This window comes from Hypanus sabinus, chromosome 1, assembly GCF_030144855.1.
Source record: "Hypanus sabinus isolate sHypSab1 chromosome 1, sHypSab1.hap1, whole genome shotgun sequence".
Taxonomy (NCBI): Eukaryota; Metazoa; Chordata; class Chondrichthyes; order Myliobatiformes; family Dasyatidae; genus Hypanus; species Hypanus sabinus.
Window position 1 is genome coordinate 28,890,220 of NC_082706.1, and position 25,134 is coordinate 28,915,353.

General features: G+C 42.7%; 1 protein-coding gene across 1 annotated transcript; it reads right to left on the reverse strand.

Moving 5' to 3' along the window:
- Positions 1 to 5,977: 5,977 nt before the first annotated feature.
- LOC132397296 (scavenger receptor cysteine-rich type 1 protein M130-like) lies at positions 5,978 to 24,137 on the reverse strand. The gene is made up of 9 exons (XM_059975931.1): positions 23,871 to 24,137; positions 18,871 to 19,188; positions 18,709 to 18,783; positions 18,310 to 18,621; positions 13,344 to 13,448; positions 12,287 to 12,394; positions 7,226 to 7,333; positions 6,760 to 6,876; positions 5,978 to 6,103 (listed from the first exon to the last, which is right to left on the reverse strand). Exons 2-9 carry the CDS (start codon positions 19,175 to 19,177, stop codon positions 6,090 to 6,092), a joined length of 1,146 nt encoding a protein of 381 aa, XP_059831914.1. The 5' UTR covers positions 19,178 to 19,188; positions 23,871 to 24,137; the 3' UTR covers positions 5,978 to 6,089.
- Between the last annotated feature and the right edge of the window lie 997 nt (positions 24,138 to 25,134).

The window sequence follows — 25,134 nt, forward strand, 5'->3', positions numbered from 1 at the left end:
GAGAAGGTATGATCAAAATGTTAAGTTCTCCAACTCATGCTGGGAGACCAAGTCCTCTAAAAGAATTTGGGGCTCCCTGGGCAGCATACGTTGGCTGACCGCTGGAGAGTCTGATACAAAGGTACCAGTTTTCTGTGTTAAACCAGAGGATGGGAATGGCTTAACCAGATTGTCCTTCAGAACCATCTTCTGCATCTGGGACAAGAGTTGCTGGTTGGCATGGAGCCCAATCTGGAGGCAGCAGCTAGTATGGTAACTCTGTGGCAATGTGGAATGACCGAAGGACAAACAGTCGTACAATATAGTCCGAAGGTGTGTCTGCACCTGAAGAAATAGATGACGGGGTAAAGGTATCTCAAGAAATCAAGAGTGCCCACCTCAAACTTGGCATAATAGATGTAGACACTCAACGTATACACCACAGCCTATTTCAATGCCAGGAACTCCAGCTTGTGCGTGGGATATTTTTTTTTTCCAAGGGCGGCAGACGCCGGCTAACAAACGCAAAAAGCTATCAACCAGGTGCCCAGGCATCCGTAGGGACTGTATACAGCAATCGGGGACAACAAAAGCCAGCATAGGCGCCTGTGGCAACAACTCTTTCGTCGAATACTCTGTTTCTTTATATTTCTCATCCCATCTCGTTCCAAGTTGCTCCGGAGGGCTAAGGTACCCTTTGCCCCTCTCTTATTTTTTACAGCTACCTTTCTTTCGGAAATGACGGTAACTACACGGGAGCCCATTTAAAGGGTAGCTCTCCATCACGTAGCCGTTCACGCCCCAACAGAACCAATAAAACCCAAGGAATTATCGCAAAGCGCTCACAGTCTGGGCCCTTGGCCATGTGGTCTCCGCTTCTGTCTTACACGGAATAGTTGCTATCTCATCCCCTAAAAGTACGTTACAAAACATCGCTGACAAACGTTTTAGATACATAGAAACAAAGGAAACCTACAGCACCATACAGGCACTTCGGCCCACAAAATTGTGCCGATCATCTTCCTACTTCAGAAATTATTAGTATTTCCTATACCCTTTATTTTCCTAACCTCCGTGTATTTATTCCAAAATCTCTTAAAAGAGCCTATCGTATCCGCCTCAACCACTGCTGCTGGCAGCCCATTCCACGCACTCACCACGCTCTGAGTAAAAAACTTATCCCTGCCATCTCCTCTGTACCTACTCCCCAGCACCTCAAACCTGTGTCCTCTTGTGGCAACTATTTCAGCCCCGGGTAAAAGCTTCTGACTAACCACACGATCAATGCCTCTCATCGTCTTATACACCTTTATCAGGTCGCCTCTCATCCTCCGTCGCTCGAAAGAGAAAAAACCGAGTTCACTTAACCAGTTTTCATAAGGAATGCTCCCCATTCAGTCAATCTCCTTGTAAATCTCCTCTGCACCCCTTCTATGGCTTCCACATCCTTCCTGCAGTGAGGCGACCAGAAATGAGCACAGTACTCCGGGTAGAGTCTGACCAGCGTCCTATAAGTCTGTAACATTACCTCTCGAGTCCTAAATTGAAGTCCATGATTAATGTAGGCCAATACACCATATGCCATCTTAAACGCAGAATCAACTTGCGCAGCTGCTTTGAGCGTCCTGTGGACTCGGACCCCAAGATCCCTCTGATGTCCGCACTGCTAAGAATCTTACCATTAATAAAATATTTTGCCATCATAGTTAAAGAAATAATTCCTGTCCCTGAGATCCCTTGTAGTAGTGTTCCTGATTATCACTGCCATCCTGTTCGCATGTGCAACTGTGGGTTCTGCAGTTCAGTCCTCACCAGAAACGCAGCAACACACCTGACTCCTCCTCGTGGTCGCAGGTGCTTCCACCAAGAGGACCTCGGCCTCAGGTATTCCGAGATATTTCATTTTCCATCACACTCTCTAATTCCCCGGGCGGTAACACGATAGACTTTGACTGCGTGAACCACACAGTCGCTCGTCTAAACTCACGATCCGTTAGAGTGCGGCCACGAATTTCCTCGAAAGCAGTTCGAAACACCGGGTGAACGGGTCATGTCTTCAGAAAGATCTCTCCAACTCTCTCCTTGCAGTCTCCCAGAAGCCTCCTCACAATAGGAGTATTGGTCACCACAAGAAATAAAACTTCGCCACTCTCAACGGATTCTGGACAAAACAGCGCTCATGTATCAAGGACCTCAGTTGCTCCCACAGCTGCCTTCAAAAAGTTGAGCTTCACTGACAAATTACAGTAATACGGACAATCGCACCAACTTGGTCCCCGGCTCTCTACTGCACAGAATGCCGTCAATTGTAAATACGTCGAATACTGGTTGTAAAAATAACCTTCCAGGAAAGTGACCTGCGACTTTCTTTCAAGAATGGTACTGATATAAATACCCTCTTACCGATAGCGATACACTAGATCTTAGCCCCACTAAGCCTTCAGGAATAGCGTTTTTTCGCTTTAAGGTGTTCCTTGAAATATGGCTGGGATTGTGTCCAGCACCACTTCCCCCGCCCCCCACCCCAGAGACACTTCACTGCGTATTTTTTTAAGTTTCCCCAAAGTCTCATCCTGCTTAGGTACTCGGGGGATCATTCACTGGCGTATTTCCTGCCGTTCACACTGCTGCTCGCAGAGTCCCTCTTTAGCGCAGTATTGTCAGAAAAGACCGGCCGCTCCTCTTCTCGCGGGGCGCCGGCTGTTAGCAGCCGTCTGCATTGTCCGTCCCCTATCAGTTCCATCAGTCAGTGTGTGACCACACCCGCTGTTAACTACCGGGACATATCATTTCTCAACCCTACTACGATCTTTTTTTTCTTCTCCAAAGGGTCGGCTATCCGTAATCACTTTAACGCAGTCACTGCCGAAGACTGTACCCTGCTGACTGAGACCTGGCGCGCCTCCGACGAATTCTGCTCTTTTCATACTTCTCTGCTCCGCACAGCAAACAAGGAAGCGGGGTGCGAATTACGAAGCATTCGGAGACTCCAAGCGTTCAGGTTCTGGGACTGGGCGCCTTTCACTATTTGGTTCTTTCTTAGCGGAACGACTTCAGCTGACTGAATGCCCTCTCTACGCCGCAAGCAAATCAGCTGCCTCTCCAGCTGAAAAATGTAGGCAGAAAGCTTTTTCCACAGATCCTGCCTCATGTTCTGAAACCCCGTCAGGAGGTCTATTGGGCTTCCCGTCGCACCAAACACCTTGCCTGGCGCTTGCATGTTGGCCGCAGTAGTGGCAGGGATCTTCAGTGCCTTTACTATTCTCACTGCGTCATGCAGTCCGCGCTACCAATCTTTCAACCCATCGCTGTCGTTATACATCATTAGAACACTGCCACTCATCTGACACCTCAGCGGTCTCGTCCTATTCTTCTTCTTTCGTGGTCGGCTTCATTCCTCAGAACAGGCGGAGTACAATAAATGGCTCTCTGAACAGAGCATTCTTCTATTTATTCGCTATGGAGGTAAGGGCCGCTTACAACTCAGATTTTTCATTCCTCGCTGGCGGGCTAATTAGATATTCCAAATCGGACCTCTCTTTCCCTGCCCTTGGCAGAAACCTGAGCATTCCGCCTTTGTAGTCTCAGTCCCCAGATGCGGGAGACTCAACTTGCATTTCGGACCGGTCCCTGCAGTTTCTTCCTCACGGAAAACATTCGCACCCCGCCGACCCCTTCTCCTGGATCCCAATAGTTACATCCATTTTCATTACCGTTAATTTAGCGCTAGTCTGTAATAAATCAACGTTAAAGTTTTCCATATTGTTCAACTGAAAGTGCAAATCCATAGACACCAGACAGCTCTGCACTGGATATCGCAGAAAAGGATTACAGATAAATTTTACGAAGTAACAAGATGTTCTTTTGTCAGTGGTCTTGGAATTTGCTCACCTCTGTGGCAGTTTTAATTAAATCGTCATGAGTTAGACATGTCTGTACCAGTGGGAAGTCGTTGAAGCTGAGAGTCGATAGGTTGTGCGATGGTATGCGATTGTAAGTTTTTTATTCATAGATCCGTGGATGACTGGAATGCGCTGTCTGTTATGGTGGTAGGGGCAAATGCATCGGAAGTTTCAATGAGACGTTTGGATAAGTACGTGAACATAAGGACGATTGAACATATGGACGTTTTGTAGGGTGGGGTTATTACTAATTGATTTCCCCTTTAGCTGGCTCCACAGAATCTTGAACTGTTCCGGTGTTGCACTATCCTATGTTTTATGTTATACTGGACTAGTAACAGTTGCTTTTACATGTAAAGGAAACGTAATTTCCAAGAAATATTTGCTGTTCTACAACCACAGTGATGAGTATCGGCTTGCCTGGCAATATAATAGGGAACTTCAGTGAGAGAAATGAGCTGAATATTGTTATGTCCTAGATTTAAATGCAGCAGATCATTCATTGGAGATTTGGATGTCATCTCCTCATCTCCATAGGTTTATCCTATGCACACAATGATCCCCCAGTCATTTATTTAAGGACGAGCCAGATAATGAGTCTGGTGGCTTCCGGGCCGCCTTTGGCAGTCCCATGTGTCAACTGAATTTTCAATGATTCAGCCTGATACACCTAAAAGGCACAGTAGCTTCAACGTCAGTACAGACAACAAAGATGTATTAATGCTTTTAAAAGAACTATTACTGTATAAAACTGGTTGAAACAGTGCTGATTCCTCGGCGGATTCCAATTGGGAAACGTGGATGCAAGTCAGGGATACAAAGGCTTTTAAGGGATGTGGTTTTGAACTCTCAATATCGACTATCTTGCTGGTAAACATGTAGTCTCTGCTGAATAAAATCGATGATCTCAGAGCTGGGGTGCTGAATCAGGAACGCGTGTATCTGTACTGATGGCTATCGTCCGGTAGCACTCACATTTACAGTGATGAAATGCTTTGAGATGTTGCCCATGAATGAACTGAACATCTATTTCAGCAAATATGAGGACCCTGCCTATCGCCGCAAAAAGGTAACGGCAGATGCATTCAGAATCACTCTTCACTCGGCCTCAGAGCACCTGTGCAATGCAATGCAAACACCCCCGTCGGGATGCTGTTCATTGACTATAGCTCAGCATTTAATACCATCATTTGCACAGTCCTGATTGAGAATTTACAAACCCTGGGCCTCTGTACATAGTTCCACAATTAGATTCTCGACATCCTAACCCGAAGACCGCAATCTGTACGGATTGGTGATAACATGTCCTCTTCGCTTATGGTAAACACTGGTACACCTCACTGCTCATTCTCCATTGATCCATCTGCTCCACTCACCGTAGCCATGACAGTGTGAATAGGCGTAGCTCAAATACCATCTATGAATTTGCTGATAAATCTCTCTCTATCCACTCTCTCTCCCTCCCTCTCTCTTTCTCTCTCACTCTTTCTCTCGCTTTCGCTCGCTCACTCATGCACCGTCGCCAGCGTTTATCAGATTTCTAACTTTCACTTATATTTGCCTCAAACTGTTGACTAGAACTTTGTTAAGTAAATCACATTGCTCTGCCAGATCCAAAGTAGTCGCGACATTTGAATCGTCAGTAAATGAGTTTTATAATGTTATGCATCTGTTTCTCAGATTAGAAGTAATCAGAAATCAGCATGTTGATGTCCTGGCATTAGTTTAGGGCAAAATATGAAAACATTAAACACAAGTATGGGAATTACATTACCCATAAAATGATATATTTATTTAATTTCTTTGAAACTTTCATTGAACAAATCAAAATAAATTTGCGGCTGGCAACAGCTACAGGAAAATAAAGGACAATAAAGCCGTAAAACCATACTTCAGAACAGCCTGGGATAATTTTAATAAAATATACGAGATCAAGAGTAAAATAAGGCTCAAGAGTAAAATACTGCTCTTTATTTATTACCAGATTTATTTCCATTCAGCTGAATAAACATGATGTCATGCAAGTTATGTGTCAAGTGAGAAAATAAATGCCTCAAGAGAAGTCAGTCTTTCTGCCATTGTTATTTCTCCGTGAGAGGCCAATAACCTGACGATCGACATCTTTATCTTTCTGGAGAGATGAAAGGACAGGCTACTCGGAAGGTTTCCATTCTTCAAGACTCGCTTTAGAAGAGGGGATCGTGGACTTTACACTAAATTACCTGTGAAATAAAACAAAGTTCACACTTTAAGTTGGTTAAATTAAGACTGCAATATTAAATACAAAATTGTGTGCAGATATTATTGTCTTTTTAATTTCAGTGATGAAATTCAAAGGCATAGGGTAATTTCACTGAAATTCTTGGTCTCCTCCACCTGAACAGACAGTAATACGACATGATTGGATATCAACTTAATACAGAGAAAATTATATTTCAGCAAAACCATATCTCTGACAATTTTCCCCTGATTTGATTATTTCGATTCAAAATTAAAATATATTTTACACAATACTTTTTACTGTGAAAGAAAGACCTTCAGCAATTGAGCAACTCACTGAACCCCAATCTCAACTGAGTTATTAAGATTATAAATTACAGCGGACAGGACACAAAGAGTGAAAAAAAAACAAATAAATTTATTTCTTACCGGTGAAGGTGTAAACATCCGAACGATCCGTCGATGCGTCTTGGTACAGAAATGGTTGGAAGTTTGAATGCTCAGCGGTGAGATTTATAACTACTGTGAACTACATACACAACGTATGTATTTTTAGGAAACCAAATGTACTCATCACGTTTAATGCGTCAAGAGCATAAGGATATCAATGTTTTGTTACCCAGAAATATGATTCCTACGAATAGGAAGATGAACTTACTTTCATCGGCAACTCTGAGCATCCGAAAATCGTCCGCACCGTCGGCTAACAGGATCATAGCATCAGGAGAATCAATAGTTCTATTTTCTTCGCCGTTATATTCGGTGTTAACCAGATCTAGGGGGAATAATGAGTCATATCGACATTCCTGTAAACAATGTGGTATACCGCTACATGTTGGATGAGAGATATTCTTTATGCATCACCTGGGATAGGCATTTTGGTGAAGGACAGATCTTTATCCATACCCTGGCTTTTTACAAGTTACCAAAAGTTAACAAAACTCCGCTCTATTTATCTTTCAACACGAAACGAACAAAGAAATAACATTTAACTTGCTTGGCTGCAGGTGAGCTTTTGGCACACGCATCAAATAACAAAAATCCCTCTGAAAAGTTTCAGATCTCTTACCAGGTCACGTCATAAGTAAAGGAAACAGAAACAACAGAAAGAAACGTATACCAACCTGGAAAACTAGAGTTTTCTTCAATACATTCTGGTTTAATTTCGGTGTTGTTAAAAGCGTTACTGGTGTAATATGCGATTTGATTGATGGAATCAATGGAACCAAATTCTAAAAGTCAACGAAAAGAGATAGCTGATTAGTTGATGGAGAGATTCATTTAATCTAACAGACAGAATTCATAAATCCTTCATCATCTCAGTAAGAATATTGTGGGCACCTCGTGAGGAACTAGCATAGTAGCAGTCAGAAAATTGAGAATCAAGGCTGGTGTAACTGATGCAGAATAGGTGTGCTTGGGGTAAGGACAGCAGAAAAATCATGTCTGGAGCACGACGAGGAACTACAAAGAACAATGACACAAACTCATGGAGTGTTCTGAATATAAAAAAAGGGTGTGGGCGCTACTGTTGGCAACATCAATTCCCCACCTCAGCTCAGTTGGGGTCAGTTTTCCTTCCAGCATTCCAGTACACTGCAATTTCAAGATTCTTCAGCAGAGAACAAAGAACATTGTAGACGCTTTTTCCCACGATGGACTCTTAACCTACTCTAAGAACAATCCCTCCAACATAACTCTCCTTTGCATTTCCCCCCATGTTTTCATGAGTCGCCTAAACGTGCCAAGTGTATCTGCTACGACAACTACCCCTAGCAGAACTTCCACGAACCGACAACCCTCTGGCATAAAAAGATAGCTTTGACATCCATCTCCTCTTTCAATAGACAATAGACAATAGACAATAGGTACAGAAGTAGACCACTCGGCCCCTCGAGTCTGCACCGCCATTCTGAGATCATGGCTGATCATTCATTATCAATACCCAGTCCCTGCCTTGTCCCCATATCCCTTGATTCCCCTATCCATCAGATATCTATCTAGCTCCTTCTTGAAAGCATCCAGAGAATTGGCCCAAACCGTCTTCCGAGGCAGTGCATTCCACAGCTCCACAACTCTCTGGGAGAAGAAGATTTTCCTCAACTCTGTTTTAAATAACCGACCCCTTATTCTCAATCCATGCCCTCTGGTACTGGACTCTCCCAACATCTGGAACATATTTCCTGCCTCAATCCTATCAAATCCTTTAATTATCTGAAACGTTTCAATCAAATCCCCTCTCAATCTCCTCAATTCCAGTGTGTACAAGCCCAATCTCTCTGCGTAAGACAGCCCTGCCATCCCAGGAATCAACCTAGTGAATCTACGCTGCACTTCCTCAATTGCCAGAATGTTCTTCCTTAAACCAGGAGACTAAAACTGTACACAATATTCCAGGTGTGGTCTCACCAGGGCCCTATACAAATGCAAAAGGACATCCTTGCCTTGATCTTTCTCCAAACACTAACAATTATGCACAAGAGAATGTCTGCAAATGTTCTAATTCCAAAGCAACACACTCAAACCGCAGGAGGAACTCAGCAGGTCGGACATAATTTAAGTTTCAGTTGAAGATTCGAGACTCAGAAGAAAGGGCAATATGGCAGAACTGTATTGTGAAGGGGTGGGGAGGAGTCCAGCTCGGGATGATATACGAAGCCAGGTTAGTGCGAATGGACAAATGCTGGAGAAAAAGAGTATCTGATAGGAAATGAATGGACCACAGGTGAAGGGGTAAGTACGGAGTGTGAGGAACCAGTGGCAGATGAAAAGAGGTAAAATGTCAGAGAGGGGTCTAGAGCAAGTGGGGGAGGTCGGAATCGTTAGTCATATCCAGACGAAACAGGTTCTATCTGATTGGGAAGTCTCTGTACTGATTCAAGGAAACTCGCCTGTCTATATATGACGAACTAGTCCATAGAACCATAGAACCATAGAACACAACAGCACAGTAAAGGCTCGTCAGCCCTCCATGTTGTGCTGACCAATATAATCCTTTAAAAACTTTATAATACCACGCTACTCCATAACCCTCTATTTTTCTTTCATCCATGTGCCTGTTCAAGAGGCCCTTAAACATCGCTAATGTTTTAGCCTCCACCATAATCCCGGCAAGTCATTCCAGGCACTCACCACCTTCTGTGTCAAATAAAAACTTACCCCTGATGTCTCCCCTAAACTTCCCTCCTTTAATTTTGTACGTATGCCCTCTGGTGTTTGCTATTGGTAACCTGGGAAACAGGTACTGACTATCCACCCTATCTATGCCTCTCATAATCATGTAGACCTCTATTAGGTCCCCTCTCATTCTTCTACGCTAGAAAGAGCAAAACCCCAGCTCTGCTAACCTTGCTTCATATGACTTCTTCTCCAATCCAGTCACGATCCTGGTAAATCTCCTCTCCACCCTCCCCACAGCTTACACATCCTTCCCACAAGGAAGTGAACAGAATTGAACACAATACCCTAAGTGCGGTCTCACCAAAGATTTTTGCAGTTGCAACATGACCTATCTACTCTTGAACTCAGTCCACCTGTTAATGAAGCCCAGCATTCCATAGGCATTCTTAACTACGCTATCAAACTCTGCAACGACCTTGAGGGATGTATGGATTTGAACACAACGATCCCTTACTTCATCCACACTCTTAAGTAACTGACCATTAATCCTGTACTCAGTCTTCTGTTCTGTCCTTCCAAAATGCATCACCTCACACTTCTCCGGATTGAACTCCATCTGCCATCTTTCTGCCCAACTCTGCAGCCTGTCTATATCCTCTTGTAACCTTCGACCACCTATAGCTCCATCCACAACTCCTCCAATCTTCGTGTCATCCACAAACTTACTCTCACATCCTTCCATTTCTACATCACAATTCTACATCTTATAAAAATCACAAATAGCAGGGGTCCGAGGACAGATCCCTGTGGCACTCCACTAGTCATCCAACTCTAGGCAGAATACGCTCCTTCCACAAAGACCCTCTGCTTTCTTTCTTTAAGCCCATTATTTATCCAAACAACCAAGGTTCCACATATACCATACCTCATGACTTTCTGGATCAGTCTCTCATGAGGGACTATGTCAAATGTTTTGCTAAAGTCCATGTAGACAATATCCACTATCCTACCTTCATCAAATTATTTTGTTACTTGTTCTGATGATTTCGGTTACTCTGTGATTAAAAAAATGCCCCCATTTCGTCCTTTTCGTCCTTTTCTTATTCGATAGTCCTACTTACTTAGCCTCAGCAGACGAGCTCTACATTTTTTCTTAGCTGAACACTGCTAAGACATTTTCCCATATAAATAATGTCACCAATCCACCTATAATCACTGTTGTGATATCACGTCTCTTGCAATAAAACATTGGGAAATTGCGCTGCCTCTCCTGTCACTTCTGCAACCAGGTATCAATCACGATAATAATGTCATAACCTCTTGGTTCTAATCCATGTCCGAAGCTCAAAAGCGTTTCCTACCATAATTTGTTCATTTAAGTACACACAAGTATTATACATGCTCAGTCTCTCAACTTCTGATTTTGTAGGTTCGTTTCAGCCTGCAATTTAATTTATTCACCACCAGGTCAACACCGTGCAGCAGTATCAAACTGTTCCTTCCGTATAATCTTCATATTTATTGTCTTACTGGCACGTGTCACGGCGAGCAATCCTAAGATCACAACTGTCAGGACGCTGGAGCAGCGAACCAATCGCAGACCCAGAACTGTGCACACAGTGATATTAATTGAGCGACAAGTCCCGAGGTGAAACAAAGTCAGCGCCAAAGTTCAGGCAGAGATCGAAACATCCAGAGAAATCCAAAAACCAGAATCGGGAAACAGGAAGAGTCGTTATTCAAGATGCACAGAGAACGGATACGAATGCTGGAAGGCTCAGAGAAAAAAAACACTGGCACAATCTTGCAGCAAATATGTGAACACACAGAACTAAAATACACTGAGCAATCAAGCGAGAGACAGGTGGTAAGTAGAGAACTATCAGAGAGAATTGTCAGCAAAAGAGTTACTAATGAGAAACATGAGAGAAGCGGAGTCCTCCGTAATACAGGGGCCAGAATAGAGCACCAGCGGAGACAAGAGCACATGGAGCATGAAAACAAACACGAGCTCATTGCAATAATAAAAACAAAATCACAGACGGCGACTCGGAAGGTATCACACACAAAAAAAAACAAAGTTGTCCTTGAGGTGCTGAACCACAACCCTGGAATTCCTGTCTTTTAACTAATTTCCTAATTCCGTGAGCTCCGTTTGGAGGAAGTAATCACCCTTCTTAACATTACCGACGTGGACCACAACCTACGGCTCTCCCACTTCCCACTTAATAATTATTCGGAGCTGATCGGAGCTTTCCATGATCCTGTCCTTTGAGAAATGACAATATCTTTCAACTAGAAAGAAACATCTGACTGATCACTTAACAAAATGAATCTACTAGCAGTGCAGCACGCATCTTCTTCTCCCTTCCTTTCTAAGCCACAGATCCGCACTAACTGCCAGAGAACTGACCAGTCTACCTTTCCCCTAAATGATCATTCCCGCCGAACGTGTCCAAAGCAGAATAATTGTTGTTCAGGGGAGCAGCCGCGGGGGCACCCTGCAGTGGCTAACCATCCCATTTACTGTGTCCTGTGTCCTGCCCCATAATTGTAACGACCTACATGTAAGTCCTGTCGATCAGCCCCTCAGCCTTCCGAACAATCGGGAATTCATCCAGTTTCAGCTCCAGTTCCTTAACACGGTCTGTGGGATACTGCAGCTTGCTGCACTTCTTACAAATGCAGGATCTGCGGACAATAAAGCTCTCTCTGCCTTGCACCATCCCGGAAGAGGAACATTGCACTAATTTACCCGGCCTCCACACTGCTCTAGTTGTGCAAGAAGAAAGAAAGTAAGACGATTTAATTTCTTTTTGAAAACGTAGAGCCTTCTCTTCTCTTCGCCATTATCACCCTGAGCCAGAGTCCGAATTTCCCACTCTGATATTGACCCTCACATATATTGTCATCAGGTCTTTATTTCTATATTTCTCTAATGTCCTTTCGTTTCAACTTTGAAGTATCTTTTGGTATCTTGAACTGACAGTTCTCGACTTCTACTGTCGTAATGGGTAGATACGGTCTTTAGCACCTGAAAAGTAAAGGAAAGAAGCAAGGCATACCTGAACCGTGTGCATCGTTCAAATTCTTGCTGAAGGGTGTATTCTCAATTTCTTCATAAATTGCTTGGTAAAAAATATCAGATGAAGCTCTGCCTGCAAACTCTGCGTCTGTTGAAGTGAGAATTCCGAAATTCAGGTGCATTTAAAGTTACAAACTGAAGAATTAATCCCGTTATTAAAATTAAAATGGGAAATCAGTCATATATGACTGCTGATGTACGGGAACTTTGAAAATTCTGTCAGTATCATTCATAAAATCTGTTTGTAACGCGCTGTTAGGATTCACTGCTAATATAATGACTTCTGTGTTATGTTCACTGCTGAGGTAACCGTTTCTCTGTAACAACAATGCTTGGGTTATGGCTGGATATAACAGGTCTGTGGGATCCATCTTATCCAATCGGATATTGTTGCTCTGTATTGTGATTTATCTTTTTCGAGATCTTTTGTTCGGGAGGGATGAAGAGGGAAGACACGTGTGGAGAGAGCTAGTGGACCACCGGACGGAGTGGTCCGAATGTGGCAGAATGTCTACTTAGTGAACACCAACGAGAATCTTTGACTTTTCTTTGAATTGGGGCCTTTTTAATATTTTCATTACTAAACCAAATTCAAATTAAGATTCATAAGGTTCGATGATTCAGTTGCATATGGTATACTGTCTTATATTTTGCACTGTGGGTTTGTAACCGGGCGCTGCATTACACAGCATCCAGACAATAGTGATTTCCCAGTTTGGCGGGGCCAAAGCCTGTTTCCCCGAGACGAACACGAGCTAGGCGAGCCTCAGCGTGACATGTAAACATAGACTTATTACAGTAACACTAAATACAGGGCTTATTTAGATACATAAAACATATGCCAATTGATGTTCCGCACATTTGGTAAACTACATAGAAACTGATGAAACGCTGATTATTATTACTATACAGGAGAGGATACCATCCCTAAAGTATCGGATAATATCGCGACAGTCTGTAGAAAGACAACAATTACTCAACAAAATTTTAAATATTATTCCGAGCAATAATAATTAAATTTAAAGCTTGAATCTTGCCTCTTCTCCGCTTTATCACTATCATTGTGAATAACTCGCCCACGACAACGATTCCAAACGTCACGCAGACAGCAAAGAAGATGGAGGAGAACCTGTTTTCCAATACTTAAACAGAAATTCAGTAGGTAAATTAAAACAGACGCTTTAATTTTAAGGTTTAGACATTCACAAAGAGAAATGCTTATTTTAATTACGAAGTAAGTCTACATAATACGGAATTACTCATAGAATTAGATTTATATAAAGATGTCAAATACGTCGTGTAAAACAACAGAAGAAATAATTATGGGTTTTGACGGTAGAGAAGAAAAAGCTTGCAAAAGGACACGATAGAACGGAACAGAGTAAACATTACAAAGTACGCCATCGGCGTTGAACATGGAAAAGTCAAAAGAAGCAAATGCTACAATGAGAGAATTATGGAGAAGATTCTTAAAAATAGAATCCATTGGTGGATATCTTTGAGGTGGAAGACAACAGTTCTGAAATATATACTAGGAGTCGAACAGGATAATCTGTTTAAAGTCAGAATAATCTGCTCAAAACATGACGGCAATGAGCAGTTACATTATGGGTAATAGAGCTATTGCCAAGGGTTACAGAATTGGAGCTTAAATTTCTGCTGTGAAAAGAAACAGCATGCACACACGGAGTCCGATGGATGTCATGGACAAATGAATAAAGAGAAAAGTTATATCAGCAAGAATGGTATTAATCTTGACAATCATGTCCATTGCTCTAAGGTTGCTCCTGGTTTTCCATTATTCATGCCTATTCCAACACCGTTCAACCACAAACATCCATGTTCGCAACTCGAGATTCTCAGAAACTGAAGACATCAAAGTATTGGAATTACAGCACTGAATTCACAGTACAAAGCACATTATATGGGCTCGAAGCGTTTCCCCCTTTTCCTCATCTGTTGAAATGTCAGTTGCCCCATTAGTAGGTCATGGGCGGTCGAAAACTGCTTGTAAACATGATGTTCTGTTAACTCAATGCAGCGAACAATTTGTGTTGAAGGTACGTCTCAAGCCATTCTATCCTCACGACGCTGCGCGCCATTTGTTTCCCCCATAATATTAAACAGTGGAATGACTCTCAATCAATCCTCCAATTGAAAAATTACCTCTCAAAGTCAGCAACGTCCTTTCTAGACTAAAGGAAATCTCATCCTATCAGAAAAATCGATGTTTAATGTTCGTCAATCTTTAGTATCACTGTGTTTTCCTACATTTTGAACTATTTGATGTCAAATAGTTAGGAATATCCCTGAGATCAACAAGTCTTGCAATCAAGTTGAATGACTTGAATGATCACAATCAGCCTCCATAATGTACCCGTGAGTTAGAAATACACATATGTAGGCGGGAGTCGGGGGTGTCTCTGGTTTTCAGAGGAATAAGGATTCTTGGAGTAGCATTCAAACTCAGCTTTTGAAGCATTTAATATCTAGTTCGTTTTCATGTCAGTCTTGATCACTGCACTGCAAATATGCAGGCCAAGGTGCTCGATGAAACACCGACATCTCTCCGTGCTGGAATGCGATAAATACAGGAGATGACTGCAAGCTGCAGATATGCCATAAATGACACATTTTAACCGACAGCGTAAAGCAGTGCTTAATGCAAAATATGCTTCCACACAAGCCAGACCAACAGCCTACCTCGATGATGGGTCAGTCAGACTATGAGGAGTGATTGATAATTTCGTGGCCTAAGGTAGAATGAGTCAATTTTAGAAAACCCTGCATATTTATTTTTTCAACATAGTCCCCTCCTACATGTACACACTGAGTCCAGCGCCCTGGTGAATAAGAATCGCTCTTTGCAGAAGTGGTCCACGGTAGGGGGCGGGGGGGGGTGGGCAGGGGTGTGATTGACACGTTCGTGGCCTAAGGTAGAAGGAGATCAGTTATTAACTTCAAACTGTCTGCATTATCACTAAAAGAGTTGAACTGCACGTGCATGTAACGATAGCGGCTTGGACCCCCAGGTGGTCTGCACAGGAGTGATTGATGTTCGTGGTCTACGTTTGGAGGAATTGATCTATACAGCCCTCGTTACATGCACCTGCAGTTCAACTTTTTGAGTGAAATGCAGAAATTTGAATTTAATAACTCACCTCATCTACAGGCCACGAATCTATCAATCACTCATGCTTTTGACCACTTCTGGAGGTCCAAGACGCCGACTTCTACAAGACGGGATCCGTCTGCTCCACGATCGGTTGAGTAAGTGTGCAAATGTAGGAAAAATAAGTGACTATGTTTTCGAAATTTGCCTCTTTCTACCTTAGGCTACGAAATTATCAATCACCCCTCCTATTTCACAGGAAGTGGAAAGGCATGCGCCGATTATTCAATTCATTCGGCACAGGAACTAACTAGCTAAAAGCGAACATTTCGGAATTCGAATGGGAATTTGTTTATTGTTGTCACGAGTATCGAAATATCGTGAAAAGTGTTTATTACATACTGTTCGTGCACTTAACATAATTACGTGGTGAGGGGGAAGATCAAAGAAGAACGGAATGCAGAAAAACAGGTACTGCTGTAGAGAAAATAACGTGCAGTTATACAATAAAGAGCAAGATCATAACGAAGTTAATTTGGAGAACGAAGAGGATAGTTTTCTACGAAGCATCAATTTAATAGGCTCATACAAGCGTGCTGGAAGCTATTTTGCATTCTGCTTTCAGGCTTTTGCAACTTCTGTCATTTGGAAAGAATGAATCAGAGAATTCCTGAGCTGGTTCGGGGCTTTGATTATGCAGCCTAATTTACTGTGGCAGTCCGAAGTTAAGTCAATAGGTCATAGAGGGAATGCTGGTTTCCCAGATCTGCTGAGCATTTATAGTTTTTCCATGCCATGGTAGGGCGGTCCCATAGCAAACCCTTATGTATCTGGATAGGATACGTTCTATGGTGCTTCATTAACAACTGGTAAAGGCCGATAGAGATGTGTAAATGTTTTTTTTTACTTCCTGCTAAAATAGAGAGGTTTCTGAGCTTTCTGATCCGTCCTGTCTGCATGGTTAGAGCTTGATACACTACTGACACTTCCCACGCACTCATAATCAATATTGTTGAATTAAATAAAACTCATCTCTGCAGTCAGAAATACCCTTTTTTGTTTTGCTGAACTTGAGGGAACGGTTTTAATGACCCGATATCACTTAGCCTCCTTTCTCCTTCCCGTACACCTAATCCTCGTTATTGTGATATGGCTTTTTACGGTGGCATGTTGTGCAAACATGTAAAGGGATTAGAGCATTATGTGGCCACGCAGCAGTGAACTTGCAAGGAGTACGATAGGGAAAGAGAAGACAGAGTTGTGGAACATTGGTGGTTCGATTACGAGTCTGTTGGTCGGATTCCAACGATATACTTTTCGAGGGAGGTGTTACCTCGCAACGTCCGGAATATGGTGACGGATTTGCTTGGAAGTGCAATGCTGATATAAAATTCACTGGATATGACTCATCTCGATGATTTCAGCACGAACTTAGAAAATAGCAAATGCTTCAGCATTAACATATCAAGGACTTATATGCGCTTATTCTCCAAGTCGCAGATGATATTCATCCAACAAATTATATGTATTATTTGTAACTATCCACACTAACATCAGCTAAGATTTTCCTAATACATAGTGGAAATTCGTCAACGTTTCAGTTAGAACTCATTTGAAGGTACTTTCTGTATACTCAATAATGAGTCAATTCACCCGATATTCGGATAAGGTAATCTCGCCGATATATTTGGCAGGAGTTGGATATATTAGTTTTAAGAATTTTACAACGTCCTGATCCAAACAGTTGCTTGGGCATTTAAGATTACAGCAGAAATGTTAACCGCTCCGGATATCCTTTGTAATTAACAAAGGATACCCTGTGGGAAACTTCGTCACATGGTACAACCAGAATCATCTGAAACTTAATGCGAAAAAGACTACGGAGCTAGTGGTGGACCTGAGGAGGGCTAAGGCAACAGTGATCCCTGTTTCCATTCAAGGGGTCAGTGTGGACATGGTGGTGGATTAGAAATACCTGAGGATACGAACGGACAATAACTGGACTGGTCAAAGAACACTGAGGCTGTCTACAAGAAGGGTCAGAGCCGTCTCTGCTTCCTGAGGACACTGAGGTCCTTTAACATCTGACGGACTATGCTGAGGATGTTCTACGAGGCTGTGGTGGCCATTGCTATCATGTTTGCTGTTGTGTGCTGGGGCAGCAGGCTAAAGGTAGCAGACACCAACAGAAACAACAGACTTATTCAGAAGGCCAGTGATGTTGTGGCAGTGGAACCGGACTCTCTGACGGTGGTGTCTGAAAGGTGGATGCTGTCCAAGTTGCATACTTTCCTGGACAATGACTCCCATTCAGTCCGTAATGTACTGGTTAGGCACAGGAGTACATTCAGCCAGAGAATCATTCCACCGAGATGTAACACTGAGCGTCATAGGAAGTCATTCCTACCTGTAGCCATCAAACTTAACAACTCCTCCCTCGGAGTGTCAGACATCCTGTGCCAATAGGCTGCTCCTGGATTTAATTCCACATGGCATGATTATCTTATTATTTATTTATCTATGGTTTTATAATGTTATATTTCTTCTCTATTCCTGGTTGGTCCCGTTGTAACAGAACCCAATTTCCCTCGGGATCAATAAAGTACCTTTGTCTGTCTGTCTATAAGAACGGAAAATCAGTCCTTTTCAGATCTAAATACCGAATTAAAAATCTAATTAAACAAGATTCGAGATCGAATAAAGGAAAAATGCCATAATATTAAATACCTGAACCGATTGGACCAGTGGGAGGTGCGGACTCTGTTGTGAAAAGAATTTTTGAACAAACATTAACAAATTCGTCTTCTTAAGATTTTCTTTCTCAATTGTTTATGATTACGATGTTTACAAATCAGTTGAATATAACGTGGAAATTGTCCAAGGACACCTACCTGAACAAACAACAAAGACATCTTCCTTATGATCACAGTCATGCTGACCGAGTGGAGAGGAAGGACAACTGGACAGGAAAGATTCACTTCCTTTGCATTTCACTTCGTCCAACCAAAGATCGCCGACGTCCTGGATAATTTTATCCGGCACTCCAGTCAAAAGGGCAGAGCCACAGCCCAACTGCCTGCACGCCACATTGGCATCGGCCAGATCCCAGGAATCATCACATATCGTGCCCCAGGTATTATTGAACTTTATCTCCAACCTTCCAGAGCAATTGGTTTTGCCGCCAGAAACGCGCAACGTTGGTTCTAATGCAGAAGAAAACACTGATGTTGCATTAATCATAACTTCGAAATGGAATTTAAAATGATATTGCAACTTGTAGTTTAGATTACCTGCTGCATAAACAGGTTGAGATATATTGCGTGCTTCGCAAACCTTTACACTGGACCGGTCCGGTTTTTTGGCCTCTGATGAGAAGAGAAAAATGTTGTCTATTTATTTTTAACAACGATGTTTAGAATACAAATCGCCAGATAATGTGTTCCTTCTGTTACCTTTACATTCAACACCTGCATGTGAGTTATATTGACAGTCGTGTTTCCCCCAAGGTTTTGCATGACACTGCCAAAGAGTCGACTCGTACGAGAGACATTTTATTCCATCCAGCCATATTGGATCAGATCCTTTTTCGTATTTCTGGGAGTAATAGTCGATAGATTCCAAGGTTCCGCAGTTCATTTGCTTGCAGATCACATTCGCAGCTTCACTATCCAGTTCTTCGGAACAAACTGTTCCCCATCTCCCATGGTACCGCACTTCCACTCTCCCTTCGCAGCTGTGTTTTCCTTTCACAAGGCGCATCTCTTTGTGTTCTGAGAACAAAGTAGTTAATGCAAACGTACTAATAGTATTTTCGTACGGTAGAAAACTTAACTAGTTTTTATAAATAAAAAAGGCACGAGATAGATATTTGCGATACCTCAAAACAACTGAAATCACTAGATACACTCATAAGGGAACGTAACGTGTGGACAGGTAAGGAAATCAGGGAACAACAGACTACAGGGTGTTAAGAAAGAAGTTGAGAAGCAGGACCTGAAAGGTATTAATCTCGCGATTACTGTCTGTGCCACGTGACATTGAGAATATGAATACAATGAGTTGGAGGACAAATGCGTGGCTGAGGGTTTGGAGCAGGGGGCAGGGATTGTGATTTCTAGTTCATTGGGACCTCTTTTCGGACAGGTATGACCTGTAACAAACAGGACGGGTTGCCCCTAAATCCAAGGAGGACCAATAACCTGGCGGGGAGGTTTGCTAAGGCTTTAGGGGAAAGTTCAAACTAGAAGTACTCGGGTGAGGGGAACCGAAATGAAGAGACTGAGTAAGAGGAGGTTAGCTCACGAATAGAGAAGCTTGTAGACAGTGCAAGAGGGAGGATAGGCAGGTGATAGAGAAGGAACGCGCTCAGATCGAAGGTTTGAGATGCGTCTATTTTAACGCAAAGAGTGTTGTGAACAATGCGATGAACTTAGAGCGTGGATCAGTACTTGGAGATATGATGTGGTGTTAATTACAGAGACTTGGATGGCTCAAGGACAGTAATGGGTACTTCAAGTATCAGGTTTAGATGTTTCAGAAAGGACAGGGAGGGAGGCAAAAGAGGTGGGGGCGTGGCACTGTTGGTCATTTCAGTGCCTCGGTTGCAGAAAAGATGGACACCCTGGAGGGATAGTCTATGGAGTCTCTGTGGGTGGAGGTTAGGAACGTTAAGTGTAAAATAACTTTACTGGGTGTTTCTTATAGGCCGCCCAATAGTGACAGGAGCATCGTGGATCAGATAGAGAAACAGATCCTGAAAAGGTGTAATAATATCAGAACTGATGTGATGGGAGATTTTAAGTTCCCAGAAATCGATTGGCATCTCCCTGGAGCAAGGGGTTTAGATAGGTTGGAGTTTGTTAGGTGTTTTCAGGAACGTTTATTGACACAAGATGTAGAAATTCCTACAAGAGGAGAGGCTGTACTTGATTTGGTATTGGGAAAAGAATCTGCTCAGGTGTTAGATCTCTCAGTGGAAGAGCATTTTAGAGATAGTGATCATAATTCTGTCTCCTTTAGTGGAGTGAGATAGGAACAGATAAGTTGGGAAAAATTTTTAATTGGAGTTAGGAGAATTACGAGACTATCAAGGAGGAAATTGGTAGCTTAAATTGGAAACAGATATTCTCAAGGAAAAGAATTGAAGAAATGTGGCAAACGTTCAGGGGATACTTGTGTCGAGTTCTGCACAGGTACGTTCCAATGAGACAGGGAAGTTATGGTAGGGTACAGGAACCGTGGTGTACAAAGGTTAAAATAAATCTAGACAAGAAGAAAAGAAAAGCTTACAAAAGTTTCAGAGAGCTAGGTAATGTTAGAGATCTAGAAGATCTCTAACATTACAAGCCAGTTCTCGATCCACAAAGCAATGTCCCTTTGGAACCCATGCCTCCTAACATAAGGCTAATAGGAAGGATCTTAAGAAGAAAATTAGGAGAGCCAGAAGGGGCCATGAGAAGACCTGGATGGGCAGTATTATGGAAAATCCCAAAGCATTCCACCAGTGTGTGAAGAGCAAGAGGATAAGACGTGAAAGAATAGGACCTATAAAGTGTGACTGTGGGGAAGTATGTATGGAACCGGAAGATATAGCAGAGGTACTTAATGAATACTTTACTTCAGTTTTCACAAAGGAAAAGGATCTTGGTGATTGTAGTGATGACTTGCAGGAGACTGAAAAGCTTGAGCATGCTGATATTAAGAAAGACGAAGTGCTGGAGCTTTCGGAAAGCTTCAAGTTTGATCATTCACCGGGACCGTACGTGATTTACCCCAGGCTTCTGTGGGAAGCGAGGGAGGATATTTCAGAGCCTCTGGCAGTTATCATTGTATCATCAATGAGGAGGGGAGAGGTTGCGGAGGATTGGGAACTGCAGATATTGTCCCTTGATACAAGAATGGCAGTAGGGATAGCCCAGGAAACTATAGGCCAGTCAGTCTTATTTCAGTATTTGGTAATCTGATGGAGAATATCCTGAGAGGCAGGATTTATGAACATGTCGTTAGGCGTAATATGATTGGGGATTGTCAAAAGCAGCTAGTGCCTTACGAGACTGGTTGAATCTTTTGAGGGTTTGACTAAACACATCGATGAAGTTAGAGCCGTACAGGCAGTGTATATGGATTTAAGTAAGCCATTTAGTAAGGTACCTTAGTCAAGGCTTATTGAAAAAGTAAGAAGGCATGGGATCCAAGGGGACATTGTTTTGTGGATCTAGAACTAGCTTGCCCTCTGAAGACAAACTGTGGTTGTACACGGGTCATATACTGCATGGTCTGGGACCCCTACTCTTTGTGATCTTAATAAATGACCTGGATGAGTAAGTGCTGGGTTCTCTTAGTAAATTTGCAGATGACACAAATGTTGGGGTTGTTATGGGGATGTTATGGATGGCTTTGTGGAGGGCTGTCAGAGAATCCAACGGGACATTGATAGGACGCAAAGCAGGGCTGAGAAGTGACAGATGGAGTTCAGTCCGGATAAGTGTGAGGTGGTTCATTTCGGTAGGTCAAATATGATGGCAGAATATAGTATCAATGGTAAGAATCTCGGTAGTATGGAGGATCAGAGGGATTCTGGGGTCCGACTCCATAGGACACTCAAAACTGTTACGCAGCTCTGTGATTAAGAAGGCATACGGTGCATTGGCTTTCATCAATCGTGGGATTAAATTTAAGAGTCGAGAGGCAATGTTACACCTATATAGGACACTAGTCAGTCCCCACTTGGAGTGCTGTGCTCAATTCTGGTCGCAGCACCACAGGAAGGACGTGGAAATCATAGAAAGGCTGCTGTGGAGATTTACAAGTATGTTGCCTTGATTGGGGAGCATGCCTTATGAGAATAGATTGACTGAACTCCGCCTTTTCTCTTTGTAGCGACAGAGGATGAGAGGTGACCTGACAGAGGTACAGTGTATAAGATGATGAATGGGATTGATCGTCTGGATCGTCAATTGCTTTTTCCCAGGTCTGAAATTGCTACTTGCAGAGGGCACTGTTTTACGTTGCTTGGAAGTAGATACAAAGGAGATATCAGGGGTAAGTTTTTTTTTACGCAGGGTGGTGAGTGTGTAGAATGGGCTGCCGGCGGAAGTGGTGGAGAGGAAAGGACTGAATATTTTAAGAGACTCCTGTATGGTCACATAGAGCCTAGAAAATTAGAGGGCTATGGGTAAAGCCTCGGCAGTTCTACGGTAGTGACATATTCGGCACAGCGTTGTGGGCCGAATTGTGCTGTAGCTAGTCCATGTTGCTAACAAAAATATATAATCTAGTTAATTACGGAATTTGGAGGAACGGAAACGTGGGACTGGTAGTGCACTTCTGCTGGTCTTCAGGCAAGTTCAGACACTAAATCTGAGAATGTTTGGTTTGAAAATGGGGAAGAGGTTTTTGTTTATTTTTCCCCTGCTCAGGTATGATAGCGAGAATAAGCGGAGCTGCAAGAAATAAATAGTCGGAAATAAACGGTAAAGGTCCATGCAAAATGTCACAATCAGTGAAAACTTTCAGCCTTTGGAAATAATTTCTCCTTCAGTGTCCATTCTGCTGACAGCCCCCATTAGATAATAGGGCGCTTCCTGATGCAATTGCTTGAGAAGCGACCTTGTTGTCTTCTCTATAACCTGTACTCAGTCTTTGCAGTTTACGCAAAGATTATCTTTCACTCTTTCGATTCTAACATCTTGCATGTACTATTGGCGTCGTTAACAATTTTGTCTCCTCTTCACAGCATGATCAGTCTGTTCAACATCTGCGAGCAAATGTGCCGTTCTGGTCCCCCTAATAATCAAAATAGCTGTTCCGCATCAACTTGTTTTTTATACCCACTCGCCTCTTACTGCAACAGTATTGTCTGTGTTTTAGTGGCGGACGCGTGGAAATCAGTGCCAGTGTCGGTGGTCGAGATAGGTACATGGAGCTTAGAAAAATATAGGCTATTTGGTAGGGATATTGTTGGCAGTTTCTTGAGTAGTTTACATGGTCGGCGCAACAGTGTGGGCCGAAAGGCCTGTAAAGTGCTATTGATTTCATGGACTGTTTGAACTGCTTCCGTCTGGTAGGCGCTTCAGATCCCTCCAGACTAAGACTAATAGGCACTGGAGAAGTTTTTTCCCTACTGCGGTCACTTTGCAGAACAGTTAACTGCCGGTTAACTGTCGGCTAACTATTACTTGGATTGCACTACTTGTATGTATAATCTATATTTTCATTTTTTATTTATCATTATTATTGTTATGAGCAGAGAGGCAACATCTGCCGGAAGTAAATTCCTTGTATGTGCACAAGGTACTTGGCGATTAGAGTCTGATTCTGATTCTGAGATTTCTATGTTTCTGTGTTTACGTTTCAATGACCCGAATGTGTGCTATAAATCGTTTAACATGTCTCCAAAGTGAAGATTCCAATACCACATTGCAGAAAATCGGCATAGTGTAATTACGCTTACCGGAACACTCCACTGTCACATCTTCTTTATGGCTGCAGTCATGATAGCCCCACAGCGCCGAAGGACATGTCCAGAGATACTTTTCATTACCCGAACATTTCACTTCATCCAACCAAATTTCTCCAGTGCTTCGTCCACAGTTCAGAGTTTTTTTTTTCTCCAAAGCATAACCACACCTTAGTTGCCTACATACCACGTTAGCATTAACCAGATCCCAGGAGTCATCACAGACTGTTCCCCAGGATCCATTGTAATAAACCTCCAGTCTTCCAGCACATGCATCTTCACTTCCGAATAGCCTTAACTGCATGTGGTCTGTTGAACAGAAACATACAAGGTTACTCATTGCATTACAAACTGAACTCATCACCTCGTTTTCATTTATGAAACTTCTTCTGATATTAAGGTTTGAAAATAATTGTGCAATCATTTCACAGCATGTTGGAAGTTGAAGTTGCTGAAGTATAAATTCAAAACCAAAAGTTTGTAAGAATTTAGTAAGGCTGCAGCGCGGATTTGATCGTTCGACTGAACTGCGCGCACAGTCACTGGTTTATGTCTGAACCAGGTTATGGCACTTCACATTTACGCCCTGCATAGAACGTTGGGCATTCAATGTCACAGGGGGAGCTTCTCTTTCACCATTGTACCGCATGTAGTACCATAGATCAATCATGGTGGCAGGCATTTGCCACTTTACTCTGCCGGAGGGGGGTGGGGGGTGGCTGGTGGTATTTCTTCTAATCTGACATTTTCACTGTCTGAAGCATGGTCGATATCAGAGTGGTTCCCTGTAACTTGAAGGATGTATACCTCTTCCAAAGCAGTGGAAAGAGCTTTGGACCATATCGCTGGGAGGAGAGAATATTACCACTGTACCTCCTGCCCAAGATCTACGGCTGTCCAATCACAATATCAAGTATGGGGTGATCCAATTAGTCACATTCTGCCAGGAATTGATAAGGAACTGATGTTCATGGACTCGTGTCTTACTCGGCATGATGTCTTCACATACACAGGAATTCAATCAGTCTACAACAGAACTACATCATTTTTTAGGTTGTGATACATCATTGTTATCTGTATTTTCAGGGATGTTAAGTGAGTGCTTCGTTAATCGTGCAGATAGGGTTCCGGTGTAAACTCTACTGAATAATGAATGATAGACTTTGCCAATTAATATAATTCATATCAAACAGCAGATCAAAGACCATCGTGGAAATTGAGTGTTGGAAATTATCCGTAGGATAGTCATCAGCCAAAC

What these genes read in the sequence shown, in the direction of transcription:
- LOC132397296 (XM_059975931.1), bottom strand. Translation starts at nt 19,177, where the DNA reads ATGCGCCTTGTGAAAGGAAAACACAGCTGCGAAGGGAGAGTGGAAGTG. An exon ending in TGCAGGTGTTGAATGTAAAG is followed by an intron (nt 18,784 to 18,870) that starts GTAACAGAAGGA and finishes TCTTCTCATCAG; the next exon opens with AGGCCAAAAAACCGGACCGG. An exon ending in AGAAAACTCTAGTTTTCCAG is followed by an intron (nt 6,877 to 7,225) that starts GTTGGTATACGT and finishes TATTCCCCCTAG; the next exon opens with ATCTGGTTAACACCGAATAT.